Source organism: Camelus bactrianus, chromosome 11 (assembly GCF_048773025.1).
Source record: "Camelus bactrianus isolate YW-2024 breed Bactrian camel chromosome 11, ASM4877302v1, whole genome shotgun sequence".
Taxonomy (NCBI): Eukaryota; Metazoa; Chordata; class Mammalia; order Artiodactyla; family Camelidae; genus Camelus; species Camelus bactrianus.
This window is the reverse complement of record NC_133549.1, coordinates 42446152-42461746: the sequence shown is the minus strand read 5'-3', so window position 1 is coordinate 42461746 and position 15595 is coordinate 42446152. Positions and strand designations below refer to the sequence as shown.

At 43.4% G+C, this 15595-nt stretch overlaps 1 protein-coding gene across 1 annotated transcript in view; it reads left to right on the top strand.

Annotated features, from left to right (window-relative positions):
• The first annotated feature begins 1119 nt into the window (after window positions 1–1119).
• CNNM1 (cyclin and CBS domain divalent metal cation transport mediator 1) overlaps window positions 1120–15595 on the top strand; it is a 52146-nt gene continuing 37670 nt past the window's right edge. Inside the window, exon 1 of the mRNA XM_045507527.2 lies at window positions 1120–2989. Within this exon, the coding sequence (XP_045363483.2) occupies window positions 1426–2989 (1564 nt within the window). The 5' untranslated portion in view covers window positions 1120–1425. The remainder of the gene's footprint in view (window positions 2990–15595) is intronic.

Here is a 15595-nt window from a genome sequence, read left to right as displayed (position 1 = left end):
TTGCCAAAAACTGGAAATAACTCAAATCTTCTTTAGCTAGTAAATGGCTAAACAAATTGTGATACATCCAGGTAATAGAATATTACCCAGCCATAAAAAGGAATGAACTATTGATAAACACAACAACATAGATGACTCTCAAAAGCATAATGCTAAGTAAGGGAAGCTAGATCCAAAAGTCTACATATTGTATTATACTGTTAATATTACATTCTGGAAAAGAAAAACTACAGGGGAAAACAAATCAGTAGCTGCCAGAGGATGAAATGGGAGGAGGGTTAACCACAAAAAGACAGAGGGAATATTAGAGGATGCTGGCACTATTCTTGATTTGACAGTCACATGAATACACATTTGTCAAAATTCATAGAATGCTACACCAAAAAGTGAATGTTACTATATAAAAATTTTAAGTAAATGCATAAAAGTAAAAAAGTAACAGGCCCATGGTAAATTCAAACAATACAAGGAATTCAATTAAAAGTCTCCCTCCTAGATCTTTATGGTGATGATAGAATAGTTCTGCATTTTGATTGCAGCAATGGTTACAGAAATCTATATATGTGATAAAATATACACACACATTATACCACGTCAATTTCCTGCTTTTGGTATTGTACTATAGGCCTGCTCCCTAGAGGTGAACACAATTACAAATTTCTTGTGTATCCTCTGCATATTAAACCGAGTATTTTATATACGTACATATAATCTTTTAATACAAACAGTAGCATATTATACACAGTGTTCTACACCTTGTTATTTTTCAACTATTACTTTGGAGATATTTCCATATCACAAACACATGGATCCACATCATTACTTTTTCCTTCTGTGTAGTATTCCATGGTACGGTAGTATCATAATTTATTTCAACAGTTCCTTATTAACGGACATTTGGATCTTAATAAGGAATTCAACCTCAGTAATTTGGAAATTTTTAAAACATGAAAGGTCAGCTGGAGTTGAGATCAAACACATAGATTCAAGACTTGTCTCCAGGGTATTTTTCTGACCAGAAGGGGGAACGCAAGAGGCAGGAGAGGCGAAATGCTGGGAAATTTCCCTGGCCAATGGTGAAACGGTAGGGCCGGCAGGGAATTATTGCCGGGTAGGAGTTCGCCGAGGGCGCCTTTCTGCTGGAGCTGGAGGCCGTGCTCCAAAACAAGCCTTCCCTAGGCTGCAAGTTTGATGCACCGAAGTGTGTCGGGGTTTCGCACAGTGCAGTGATGCGTGACTATCTCCAGCCTCCCGCCGGGACCCACGGCCCAGGCAGGGTCTGAGCCCCTACTTCCTACAGCTCACGCGCGCCGGGGGCGTACACGTGGTGACCTGCCTGGGGCCGGGTTCCCGGCTCCGGCTCCTCCTCCCTCTAGCTCTCGCTCCGCTTTCTGCAGTATCACGTGCAGCCGCGCCGGGAGCAGGATGGCGGCGGCAGCAGCAGCGGTGGGTGTCAGGCTCCGAGACTGCTGCAGCCGGGGCGCTGTACTCCTGCTCTTCTTCTCCCTGTCCCCTCAGCCCCCGGCTGCCGCCGCCTGGCTGCTAGGCCTGCGGCCCGAGGACACTGCTGGAGGCCGCGTGTCCCTGGAGGGGGGCACCCTGCGCGCCGCCGAAGGCACCAGCTTCCTCCTGCGCGTCTATTTCCAGCCCGGGCCCGAGGCGCCCGCGGCGCCAGTGCCCGCACCCACCCTTTCCCCGGGGGAGAATGGCACCGTCGACTGGGCTCCGCGGCTCGTGTTTATCGAGGAGCCCCCGGGCGGGAGCAGCGTGGCGCCCAGCGCCGTCCCCACGCGCCCCCCGGGGCCGCAGCGCTGCCGCGAACAGAGTGACTGGGCATCGGACGTGGAGGTCCTGGGGCCCCTGCGACCCGGAGGCGTGGCGGGCTCGGCTCTAGTCCAGGTGCGGGTGCGGGAGCTACGCAAGGGCGAGGCAGAGCGGGGCGGCGCGGGCGGTGGCGGGAAGCTCTTCTCGCTGTGCGCCTGGGACGGGCGCGCCTGGCACCACCACGGCGCCGCCGGTGGCTTCCTGCTGCGCGTCCGCCCGCGGCTGTATGGCCCGGGCGGGGACCTGCTGCCCCCCGCGTGGTTGCGGGCGCTCGGGGCGCTCCTGCTGCTCGCCCTGTCTGCCCTGTTCAGCGGCCTGCGCCTGAGCCTGCTCTCGCTGGACCCGGTGGAGTTAAGGGTGCTGCGGAACAGCGGCTCGGCCGCCGAGCAGGAGCAGGCGCGCCGAGTGCAGGCCGTGCGCGGCAGGGGGACCCATCTGCTCTGCACCCTGCTCCTGGGCCAAGCCGGAGCCAATGCGGCCCTGGCCGGCTGGCTGTACGCCTCCCTGCCGCCGGGCGTCGGGGGCACGGGGGAAGACTACAGCGAGGCGGGGATTCATTTCCCATGGCTGCCGGCGCTCGTGTGCACAGGCGCGGTTTTCCTGGGCGCCGAAATCTGCCCCTACTCGGTGTGTTCGCGGCACGGGCTGGCCATCGCCTCACACAGCGTGTGCCTGACCCGGCTTCTGATGGCGGCCGCCTTCCCCGTGTGCTACCCGCTGGGCCGCCTGCTGGACTGGGCGCTGCGCCAGGAGATCAGCACCTTCTACACGCGGGAGAAGTTGCTGGAGACGCTGCGGGCCGCGGACCCTTACAGTGACCTGGTGAAGGAGGAGCTCAACATCATCCAGGGCGCCCTGGAGCTGCGCACCAAGGTGGTGGAGGAGGTGCTGACCCCTCTCGGGGACTGCTTCATGCTGCGCTCCGACGCTGTGCTGGATTTCGCCACGGTCTCCGAGATCTTGCGCAGCGGCTACACTCGCATCCCCGTGTACGAAGGCGACCAGCGGCACAACATTGTGGACATTCTGTTTGTCAAGGACTTGGCCTTCGTGGACCCCGACGACTGCACGCCCCTTCTCACCGTCACCCGCTTCTACAACCGGCCCCTGCACTGCGTCTTCAGTGATACCCGGCTGGACACAGTGCTGGAGGAGTTTAAGAAGGGTGAGCATGTGGTATATCTCCTTCCTCAACTCCTACCCCCTTCAAAAGTATTACCCTTTCATAAACATGTGAGGCTTCAGATACCCAAAGCAGCTTCTCTCCTATGGCACCAAAAACTCAAGGAAAGCCCTATCTCATGTCTCCCTGACTCTTTTCCTTTCACTTGTCCCTACATTTCTTGAAGCTGAGTCCCTGTCTCTTTCCCTTTACTTGGCTCACAAGATGCGCTGTATTCTTAATTCATATCGTTCCAGTATTTTTTCAGGGCCTACCAATTGCCAGGTATTGTGCAGATAGGACTCAGAGGATAGCCCTTGGAGGGCACTGCATGGCTTCCCATTATAGGAGAGAACTCTACGGGTTTCCATAACAAGCAGCCTTTGCTTTAGATTCCTCCCTGGGTGGGAAGCTCACCATTTCCATTTCCAAGGCAAACTAATTCCATTGCTGGACAGCTCCAGCTTCTGACAGTGTCTTTCTTACAAGGGGCAGAAATTTATGTCTCCAGAGCTTCTCTCTTGGTCCTAGTTCTAACCTTTGAATCATTACATAAACTAAGCCCCATACACCTTAGACGTTCTTCCCCCATGTTGAACTTTCCATCAGCTATGTCTCAGACACACATCAAGTACCCAGGTTGGAAATTTTAAAAAGTTGACTCAGGCATGAGGTCCTTGTACTTCTGGAAACTGTGGTCTCATGAAGTAATGTAGATCTAGACCTAAGGAAATATTCTGGTAAAGGGAACCACTAGAAAATTTGCATATACAAATGAATGAGGCTTCCTTCAAAGCAGTCACATACCCTGCCCTCGATGTCATGCCTATGACATGTTTACTACATACCTGGGGTTTGCCTTTGGAAACTGTCTTCTGAGGTTGAGTACAATTCACTCCAGAAAAATCAGCCTGGACACTTTAGGGTCAATCCTCTTGAAATTATAGTTTGACTAGTCCCCTGGTTAACCAGAGTTGACCCAGAAGGACCCTTGGTTGTTTTTGAAAATGAAATCTACCTTCAAGAGTTACCTTCAAGAGACCTTTCAGAAGACTATCTCACAGACCCTGAAGGCAATTCCAGAATTTGAGAACAGTGACATGGTTAGAATAAGTGTAGAACCTTCCAGAATGACTACTTTGAAGGAGGCATTCATCTGTACATATGAGTTGGCATGTTTATTCAAAACAAAACAAAGCAAAAAATTAATCCCCTGACTTTAGAGTTGGGTTTCAAATGTCATTTCCCTGTGGCTAGCAGGAATCTCATTTGATTGTGTGTTTTTGATACATATTTTTTGTTTGTCAGAATTTCAATCTCATTATCTTATTGGTATAGGTACTCTTTGTATATAAAGACTTTGCATACGAAGAGAAATCTGGGGTCTTCCTGCTACAATATTTTTAGACAAATGAAATCATGTTAAATATCAAAATGTAACCTGAGAAGGGGGGAAAAGTCAAAAAGCTACTTTCAGTCTCAAGATTTGTAGAGAGAACAGCCTTACACTTTATGTTGATATCATGAGAAGGGGAGGCAAATGTGTGTGTGTATATATAGAGAGAGAGACAGACAGACAGACAGAGACAGAGAGGGAAAGGGCAGCTGTTTTAGCCCAATATGGGCTCTCTCACCCCCTTCTATTTGTCTCCCCTCAGTCCTTCCATGATTCATTCCCATTGCACCCTAAGGTTCATCCATCCACCCTAAGAATTTTTCTTACATTTTGTGTATCCTATAGAAGGGAGTCTTGGATCTGGGCATAAAAGCTATGAAAATCTGTATTAGTTTGCTAGGGCTGCCGTAACAAAATACAATAGACTGAGTGGCATAAATAACAAAAATTTAGTTTCTCACAGTTTTGGAGGCTGGAAGTCCTCCATAGATCAAGATCAAGGTGTCAGCAGGTTTGGTTTCTTCTGAGGCCACTCTCCTTGGCTTACAGATGGCTGCCTTCTCAGTGTGTCCTTACATGGTTGTCCCTCAGTCTGTGTGTGTTCATCCCTGTAGTCTCCCTGTGTATTCTGATCTCTTCTTATACGGACACCATTCGGATTGGATTAGGGCTGACCCTATCAGCCCCTTTTTAGCTTAACCACCTTTTAGATGTGGTAGCTAAGATAATGTTTCATTGGCCTGCATTGCTAGATGATCTTTTTTTTTTTTCAACTGAGGTATACTTGATGTATAATATTATGTAAGTTTCAGGTGTACAACATAGTGATTCACAATTTTTAAAGGTTATATTCCATTTATAGTTATTGTAAAATATTGGCTGTATTCCCTGTGTTGTTGTAACTTATTTATTTTATACATAGGGGTTTGTACCTCTTAATACCTTACCCTTATCTTACCCTTCTACCCTTCCATCTCCCTGCTGGTAAACACCAGTTTATTCTCTATATCTGTGAGTCCATTCACTAGTTTGTTCTATTTTTTAGATTCTACACGTAAGTGGTGTCAAACAGTGTCTTTCTCTGCCAGATGACATGTTTAATGAAACTCCTGGGAACTCATTCATTCATTCTTTCAGTATTTACTGAGCATCTATATAGAGCTAGGCAACAGAGGAGACAATAAGACTGCCCTCAGAAAGTTAACAGTCTATAAGGTCAGACGGTGTTAGAATAAAGGCAGTCTTCTGAAGCATAAATTGTGTCTTAGTAACCTCTGTATCCCCAGCACCTTGCACAGTGTCTTGCACATAGTAGACTGCTCAAAAAAGTCAATATTGATTGGACATGAGTTCTGTTGCAGAATTTCTAACTCTGGTCTGAAAAAGGCTTGTTAGCATTCTATCACTAGTTAGTTTGTAACTGGGTAGGCTTGTTCAACTTTCCATAGCTAATAAGTGACTGAATTGTGATTTGAACCAGATCTGTAGGACCCCAAAACCTGTTCTTTTTTCCACCACACAGTCTTATTCCGTCCTCCATCCCCAAACTCCTGCCATCCAAAGGGTTCAAAGCTGGCCTTTCACCTCTGACTTGTGGCCCGTGACTGATTCACCTTTAGTTTCTGCAGGTTAGAAATGTAGCTTTTATAATTACAATAATTGCTAACATGCATATTGAGTTTTACAAACATTTCTACCAACCTCGCTTATCTGATCCTTAAAACAACTATGCAGGTATAGGTGAGGACCCTAAGAACCAGAAGGATTACTTGTCCTACCTAAGATCATCATCATCACTCACCTGGTATATTCAGGTTCAAATCCAGGTCTTGTGACTCCAAATCTCTTATCCATATGGGATTTTCTCTGTATATTTCTTATAAACTCCAGATTTTTTGAAGTGAGGGGAAAAGAAAAATGGTCTTTCCAGCGAGCTTTAAAAAGAGGAACAATTTTTCTCTCCACCAGCTGTGAGTTCCTTGAGGGCAGAGAATGAGTCATTTATTTTGTACACTCAGGACAAATACAATAGCCATAATGGCTAGAGGATAAATAAACATTTATTGAATAAATGGTCTTAAAAACTAACTTCAATTATATTTCTGTGTTTGAGTGAGGTGAACCTTAAGTACAGAATAATTCGTGGTGTTCCACTGACCATAACCAATCTTTCCTCTTCTTCTTCTTGAATTCTCTATCCCAATTAGTGGTACCACTGCCCTCCCCTGCTAAGTCTATCAAGCTAGAAACTTCTCCTTCACCCCCACCCTCATCCTAAGTAACCACCGTCTTTGTCTGCTCAGGCTGCCATAGCAAAATGCCATAGACTGGGGGGCTTAAACAACAGAAATTTATTTTCTCACAATTCCTGAGGCTGGAAGTCTAAGATCAAGGTTCTAGCCGATTTGGTTTCTGGTGAAAGCTCTCTTCCTGGCTTGCAGACAGCCACCTTCTCACTGTGTCCTCACGTGGCCTTTCTTAGTGCACATGCACAGAGTGACAGCTCTGGTCTCCTTATAAAAACACCAATCCTTTCGGATTAAGGCCCCATCTTTGTGATCTCATTTAACCTTAATTACTTCCTTAAAGGCTCCACTCCGGAGTTAGGCTTTAACATGAATTTGAGGAGGGGAAGGGACACAGACATTCAGTCCATAATAATCTCCAAAGTCTGCAAAAAATTTGCAATAGTGCATCCAAAATATTTCTTGTACCTGTACAAAACTTAGTGCCCTATTTCTTCCACTTAGGTTATTCGTTAATTTTATTCAACAACTAGTTATTGTATACTTGTTGCACAGGCACAGCGGAGAACACCACCAACATAGTCCCTGTCTGCATGGAGCTTTCATTCTAATGCAGGAGACAGAAATTAGACAGATGAGCCAGGAATTAAGAGTATAAGCTTTGGTACCAGATTGCTCTGGTTGCATCCTGGCCTTGGGCAAGTTACTTAACGGTTTGTTTCATTAGCTGTAAAATAAGGATAATAATAGTATTTACTCATAGAGTTGTTTGAAATATTAAGACATTATTTGCATAATACTGCTTATTTAGTAACTGTCATATAATAAATGCTAAATAAATGTTAGCTCAGATTATTAGATGTAAACACAAATCTGTTACGTACTCATTTGTGCAACTACCTCCTAAGAAGTTGCACTTCCTCCAGTTTCTGCCACCCTCAGATCTGTCCTCTTCAGTGCTAGTAAATAATCTCTGTTGCCATCATCCATGCTTCCAACCTTTCTGCACTCCCTACTCATGCAGGACAAAGTCTAAGCTGTGCCCCCATGACCTGCTCCCTGCCCTTGCCGCCAGACTCACAACTCACTACACCCGCAGCTTTATGCTCCAGCAACACCAAACTCTGTGGCCACACTGTGCTATTTCTCGCCTTCATCCCTTTTCTGATACGGTACTCTTTGTCAGGACTATGCATTGGGGAACTAATCCTTACTCCAGCACCTCCTTTAATACTCAGCACAAGGGCTCCCTCCTCTAGGAAGCTTCTCCTGTAAACCCATTTTAGCCAGCTTAATTATTCAATATGTCTATTATTGAACTAACAGGCTATTTTATTAGTATCTGTTTACAAATGCCGCTCACGCATATTATGAACATCAGGAAGGCAATGTCTGTCTTTGTAGCCATAGCACCTAGCAATGGCTATGACACATAGTAAGTTTTCAGTAAATCTTTGTTGAATGACTAAATGAATGTCTGAAGGAGTTAACTTTAATATAATGGAAGGGATCTGCAGAGCTCTGGTGAATGAATCATTATCTCCAGCCCAATCATTTTGGACCACGCAGCAGGACAAGGTCAAATTTTAAATGTTAGAAGAAAAGTGTTATATATCACTGTTTCTTTGTTCTTTAGACAATTATTTAGTCCTTTTCAAAGCACTGTGCTAAGAGTTGGGTGTGTAAGATACAGTCCCTGCTCCCAAAGAGACTTCAGCCCAATGGGAGAGTAGCATTCCCCTTTGTAAAACTAGAAGGCAGGTTGAACTCACCTTTCCCCCCAATTTCCAACAACATTACAATTCACAAATCATGGCTTTGCGTGTAAGTAGGTAGATAAGACAGACCTGCACATAAATCATTAAAACAAATGTGCAATAATAGAAATAATAAAATGCAGTCAGAACATAGGGAAGGGAATAATTATGATTGGATTATTTTGCTTTTATAACATTTTTACTGAAGTTTATAAGTTTCTATACTACATGTTCATTATAGAAAATTTAAAAATAGAATAGACAAAATATGAACATCACCTGAAAATAATCCTCCCACTGTCCTGAAATAATAACTTTTAGCATTTTGTCATATTAAAAATATATTGCAGGTAATAACAACCTTAATCAAATTCTTAAACAGAAAAAAAAAAAAAGTGGAGTAACCCTATGGTCTTGCCTTCTTCCAGAAATCAAATATCCCAATCTAATCCCAAGAGTGATTTTTTGATGTGATGGTATTCTTTTCACAGTAAGTCTCCTTGAGATTGAGTTCTATAATTTGGGAAGACTGATTTATAAAATGCACCCTTAGAGATTTATTGAACTTACTTTCTTAAGTTTACCATTCTACTTATTGGGTTGTTTTTAGGAGAAAACCAACCTTGTATAGACAACAGGGAGAAGGAATAAAGTGTTCTGAAATCAAAGGCCTCTGGGCACTAAAGCTCTGGTATTCAATTTAGTTAAGCAGTTTAGCTTGCTGAGTTAGTAACACCATCTTCCTAAACAAAAGACAGTATAATCCATACAATGTTGGGTTACTCTATCCGTAGGCTGAAATAGCCATCTTAAATTATGTAAAATGGTCTGTTGCAGTTTTCATACTCAGCCTTTGCTCATTGATTCGTTCATTCATTTAGTAAATATTTACTGAATTCCTGCTTTAGGCCAGGCATTGAGGTGGGACCTGGGAATACAGCCGTGAACAAGAAAGACACTGAGCAGGCATTATGGAGCTGAAAGATACCCACTTCAATTTTGCTTCTAATGCATGTGGTTTGTTCCCTAAAGTACATCCAACCAGCCAGCAAGTGCTTCTGGCATAGACACACAGTATAACATTTTCTGAGGAATAATCTGGTTGAAAAGTCAGTGTTTTGCTTTATCACTCCAAATTCTGGCGTGAGCTATTTTAGCAAGAAGAATAATTATCCCATTGCTTAATTCTATAAAAAGCTGCCAAAACGTTCTTTGTCTTCCATGAAAGAAAATAAAAACTTGTTTTCACTCAAAGTTATGTTTGACAGGTATACTTGGATGTAATATGCTTTAAAATGTGTTAAACATTGTTAAATAATAATTCATAAATTTTAGAATAAGATGTTTATCTTCTAAACGATAATTAGAGTAAACAGTAAACAAAGCATAGTCCCTCACGTACAGGAAAGAAGAACAAAAGGAAACAAGAAAAAGTGAAAATAATTAATTATATGAAGTGTTAAAATTGCTTGTTTATATTTTTTTTTACAATTTTTCATTATGATTGTTGGAATATTGTTATGCAGTAATTTTTTTTCTCAGCCTGGCAATGGAAATACCAGGTAACAATAGAATCCAAGCTGGAAGGGACACTGAAAACCTGAGACAGAATCTAATTCACACTTTTCTTTTAGATTTAATTATCCTTTACAGAGCATAACAGCCTTCGTTGTCAGACTATCTTTAACCTAAATCCCACAGACTGCAATCAAATTCTGTTTCCGCTTTTTACCATGCTTTGTGAGCCCTCTTTCATTTGAAGAATATAGGAGCTCAACTAAATTCCATTTTTTAACAGACAAGTACATCTGGTTGTGTTTCTTGCTCCCTTAAAGCATCTGAGTGTCTCAGAGCAGGGGGTCTGTGGAATGTCCTCGCAATCTCGTAAACTGGTTTGCCTCTAAGCGCACATCTGGCAACTGCTCGACCTTCAGTAATAACTCTCAATCCTCTCTTTATTTTCTAATGTCTGTTCTTTTCCAAATTGAGATTCTTGTTAATTCCTACTTCCCTCCCTCCTTCCCTTCATCCCCTCCTTCCTTCCAGTTGACAGTCAAGTAGAGACATATACACTAACCAATAAATAACTACACACGATTACAAGTGATTTGAAGAAAAAGTACAGGGAGCTAGGAGAGCATATAATAGGGGGCCCTGACCTAGTCTTGTAGGTTAGGATAGGCTCCCCTCTCCCCAAGTGGTCTTTGAGCTAAAGGTGGTAAGAAGGAATTCACCAGAAGAAGAGCTTTTCAGGAGAAGGGAACAGACGTGCCAAGGCCCTGAGGAAAGAAAGCTGTGTGGCTGGGTTCCTGAGCCACTTCGCACCCATTAGGGAAAGCGCCACGTCTGCCACCTAACCTTCCCTCCACCCCCAGCGACTGTTGACGATGTTATCTGAGCAACTGAGTTCAGTAACATTCGCTGAGTGCTGTGCTCCCAGGACTCTGGGAGCTGGATATGGATATAAATATGGGAAAGACCCTGCCCTCCAAAAGCATGAAAGGAGGAAGGGCCCTGATGGAAATGATGCAGAGCAGACTGGGGTACAGTCAAGGGCATCCAGAAAAAAAATCTGTGGATGAAGGAGGAAGGGAGAAATAATTCCCTGGAAGGATCTGGGAAAACTTCTCTGAGAATGTGAATGGAGAGACTCTGATAAGCAGTTACGAAGGGAAAGGGCATTCCCGCTGAGGCAGGAGCTTGAGCTAGAAAAATAAAGGCAGAAAGGGAGCCAAGACCACATTCAAAAGCTGGTAACGCCATGATTATAATGTTGCTTCTCTTCCAGCCAAATGGGGAACTAGGCAGAATGAGGCATTTGTCAAACATAATTTATGTTCCTTCCAAGTGCCAACGCTGTATATTTTAACCATTTTGGGGGACGATATTTCTAAAATGTTTTATACCCATTCCTCCCTTCCTTAACAAAGGATCCTAAATATAACTTAATCTTTTCTTGATGACGCAGGATCGTGGTCATGAGAATGTAGTTATTTTATGCTGTATTATAAAGCAGTTCTCTGTCTACTTTTTCATTTTTCTCTGTCCTCTGGCTGTCAGCTGCTAGTTCTCCTTGAGTCGGCCTGAAGCAAATCCCTGCCCCCACCTCAGTGATCACAAAACCTCTCTTTCTATGTCGATTTCAGAGCTTCTATTTAACTGAGAAACCAAGTAAATACACGTATTGGGAATCGTGTGCCTTATGTACAATAGGCTTCAATAAATATTTGTTGAATAAACTATTAATTAGGCTTTGCCTGGGAGCATAAGGTATGAGGTTGGTGTGCAGACCTGGGATAGTTCCTTCTGGGACCAGGTTCAAAGCCCTGCAAAGTCAGACCTCCAGATAATGGGTTGTGACTTTGCTATTTTTACAGTGTTGCTTAGCAAGCCAAACTGCCAACCAGCATAGAGTAGTGACTAACAGCTATTTTTTCATGCCTTGGTGATGCTGGTTACCATGGTGTTCTGGGTGACACGGCTGGCTGTTTTAATAATTGCCTTTTAGTGTCTCAAGAAATTTTTTGTGATAAATGCATTGATTACTTTTGATGAAGTAGAGCAGGATTACTACAAAGTACAGCCTTTTTTTTTTAAACTAGAGAAAGGGACTGTTTTTTCCAAAGCAGGGTGGTTGCTGCAGGACTGGTAGGGTAACATCTTTTGTGTTTCTCCTCCTGATTTGATAGAAAGTGATTTGATTTGATTGTGTAGTTAAAAAAAAAAACTAACATGTATAAAGGCAACTTTTCTCATCAATATTAAAATACAAACATTAGCGGGGAAGGGTATAAAGCTTAGCATACACAAGGTCCTGAGTTCAATCCCCAGTACTGCCTCCAAAAATAAATAAATAAATAAACAAACCTAATTACCCCTCCACCCAAAAACTAATCAATCAATCAATCACCTAGAAAATGTAAAGAAAAAAATATTAAAATACAAACATTAGGAGTTCAAGCTCCTTTGTAAACTCAAGAGGCTGTAACTGATGATTCTGTTAAAATTCTAGTATGTCATAGATATCACCAAGAAACAGCCTGTCAAGCCAGACTGTTTTTTGTAGCACAGGACTTTTTAGCCCTAAAAAGTATAGAATTTTAGAGCCAGAGAAAACACCTTGGAGATCACATGATTCCCATCCTTTAATTTTAAGGTAGAGAAAACTGAGGCCCAGAAAAGACAAATTACAAAAATAGCGATGATAATCCCTTACAGTTTGCAAAGATCTTTCCAAAACAGTAACTCATTTTGTGCTCACGGTGCACGTGAAGCCATTTTGTATCTGAGGCACCTGGGATCTGGAGACACAAGTGTCGTGTTCCATGTTATTGACTGAGGCAGAGCCAGAAGCCACATCTGTGATCTGCCGCCTCAGACTGTGGAGCCACAGACAGAGATAGTCAGAGATACCTATGCTCAGATCCCAGCTCCTCCGTTTATTCACTAGCTCTGTGACTGGGACAGGCTGGACCACTGTGAATGAGGCTTACCCTCCTTCTTCTTAAGATGGGAATATTGGTGCTACATTGTAAGTTTACTTCAAAGGCTAAACAATGATGCTCGTACAGCACTTAAGATACTCCACCATTTGCCTTTCACCTCACTGATCTAGTTAAATGAATTATATCTAGTTAGTCATTTTGTGTGAGAAGTGCTTTCTCTGATCCAGCCCACGTAGAAGTCATTGCATTTAATAAGAAAACAAAAGTGAGAGCCGTTTACTTTGGATAGGGCCCAGGAAACCAAAATTGTGGAAATTTCTTACATTTCTTTTATCCTGTCATCAGTTAGGTTTCCTCCCACACAACTCTGCCCTTCCTCAGACATCCCAGGCAAATTAAAAAAAAATTAAAAACATACAAATATCATAGCCCAATCAGTGAAACCCCTTAAAGCTGCATGCAGTCCACCAAGATGAAATATCAATCTAGACATGGGAAGAGTTGACCCTGAAGGCAGAAGTAGGGTGAGGTGCTGAGCATTCACTCTGCATACTTTCCTTCAGGCCTTGGCCATTTATAAAATAGGTTCCCATCACTCTTAACACATCTGAGACAGGAAACCTGAGATTTGGCTTGAAATGTGGAGTCTGTAAGGTGTGTTGGGGAAAGCCCAGACTGTGGGGGCAGATGGACCTGGGTTGTTTCCTGGCTTCATTGCATACTAACTCTTGGCCTTGAGAAAGTCACTTTCTTTTTTTGAGTCTCAGTTTCCTCATCTTCATATTGGTAATAACAATCCCCATTTTGCAGAGAGTTGATGAAGACCAGAGGTGGCATGTGAACCCAGTCAATAATCAATACAGTAATCAACACTAGGGCAAAAACTGGAAAATGTTGACCTGTGCTCTGGGGAGTCAGCTTGGTTTAGATCAGAAACAGTGGAGAACACTGGAGTAGCTGCAGGCTGTCTTCTCCTGGAAGGAGAACCTTCACAATTGAGAGTCTTCAGGTTACGTCCGGTGTCTGGCTTACTTCAGATAGAGCTCTCTCCATCCCCCCAGCCACATCTCTCTCTTCTCCCAGAGACTAGCCAAGTGTGACCACAGCCCCTGGGCTGACTCAGAACTAATTGATCCGCCAGATGCCTAAGGCCAGTCATACTTGCCTTTCAGTGTACCATCCTCATATCTGAGGATGGTTTGTAGCCTGAGAATGACAGCACCTGCCAAAGCTCAGCCAAGTCACTCTGGGTGGTCATGGTGATTTTGAAGCAGGGGATTCTGATTATGTTTAGCCTGAACCTGGAGACAGTCAAGCTGGCCCCATGGGCCGCCTCCAAGACCAGTTCTGTGTCTAAGAGGACTGAGGTTAAAGTATCCAGTCTTGTTTAATTTATCTTGAAGGTTTCCACAAACCCTAGCTAGGGTAGGTCCTCTTCAGTTCCCTGAGTTCAAATTTTGGATGCACCATTTATTGACTGAGCATCCTTGGACCAGTTATTTGTTGAATGGGGCATAAGCACAATACATTTTGATAGAATAATGGGAAAGAAGGCAAAGTATATACCAAAAACCATGGAAGCCTCTAGTGACAGGAAGAAGAGTTCAGAAATGATCCCCCCTGGTAATTGGTCCATGTTATTGAGATGGGGAATAATCTCATAAATTGTGTGTTTGGGGACAATCAATCTAATTTTAGTGGATAGAATGGATTAGAACTGGAAAAGCCAAAAGAAGGATTGGTTAAGATACTAGTACAATTGCCCAGGATACGATGAGCACATGGAAATTAAGGACCATACACTTGCAATTGGAAAGGGGAAAATCTGAGATTTTGTTACCTTCTGGATGCTCCTTCTCAGTCTCCTTTACCAATTCCTCCTATGTTATATTCACTGATAAATCCTCAGCGCTTGGAACAGGACCTACCCATATCAGATGGTCAAATACTTGTTGCACAAATGTTGCATTTCTGTGCAAAATAGGGATTATTATTACTAATATGGTCCAGGCACTGGAATGATTAAAACCTCTTTAGGTGACTCTAAGGTGGGCAGTTGCAATTAGAACCTCTACTCTAGTCCTTGATCCTCTGCTCTTCTCTCTCCTCTCAATTTAAGATCCCAGTAGAGCCCATCACTTTAAATATCACCATCACCTCTTTCCTGAGAACTAAACTTATTTTTTTCTTAAATATACTTTATTTATAGAGCAGTTTGAGGTGAGGATAAAGCAAAGGTCTTCACAGTGGAAACAAAAATCAATCATAAGGGTGGAAAGAAAACGAGAGTAGTCTTGACCAGTTCTTCTGATACTCAAATGTGCATAAGAACCATGTGGAGATCTTGAGGAAATGCAGGTCCCGAATGAACTGCTAGGATGGTGAACAAACTTCTGCATCTCTCACAAGCTCCCAGATGATGCCAATTCTTCTGGTCCAAGGGCCACACTTTGAATAACAACTGTTTAGAGTAGTGCTTCTCAAACTCTAGTGTGCATAAGAATCACCTAGGATATCACTAATATGCCTGGACTCCACCTTAACCACCCAAGAATCTGATTCTGTAATGCAGGGGTAGGACCCAAGAACCTACATTTTGAACAAGTGCCCAGGTGATGTTCAATGCTGCTGGTCCAAGGGACATACTTCAAGTGGTAGAGGGTCACCATGACCAAGGGAAGAAAGAATAGGCACTCAACACTGCCTACCAAATGAATAAAAGATGCTGTAGGGACACCAGGGATAATAAGAATGTAGCAAAAGCC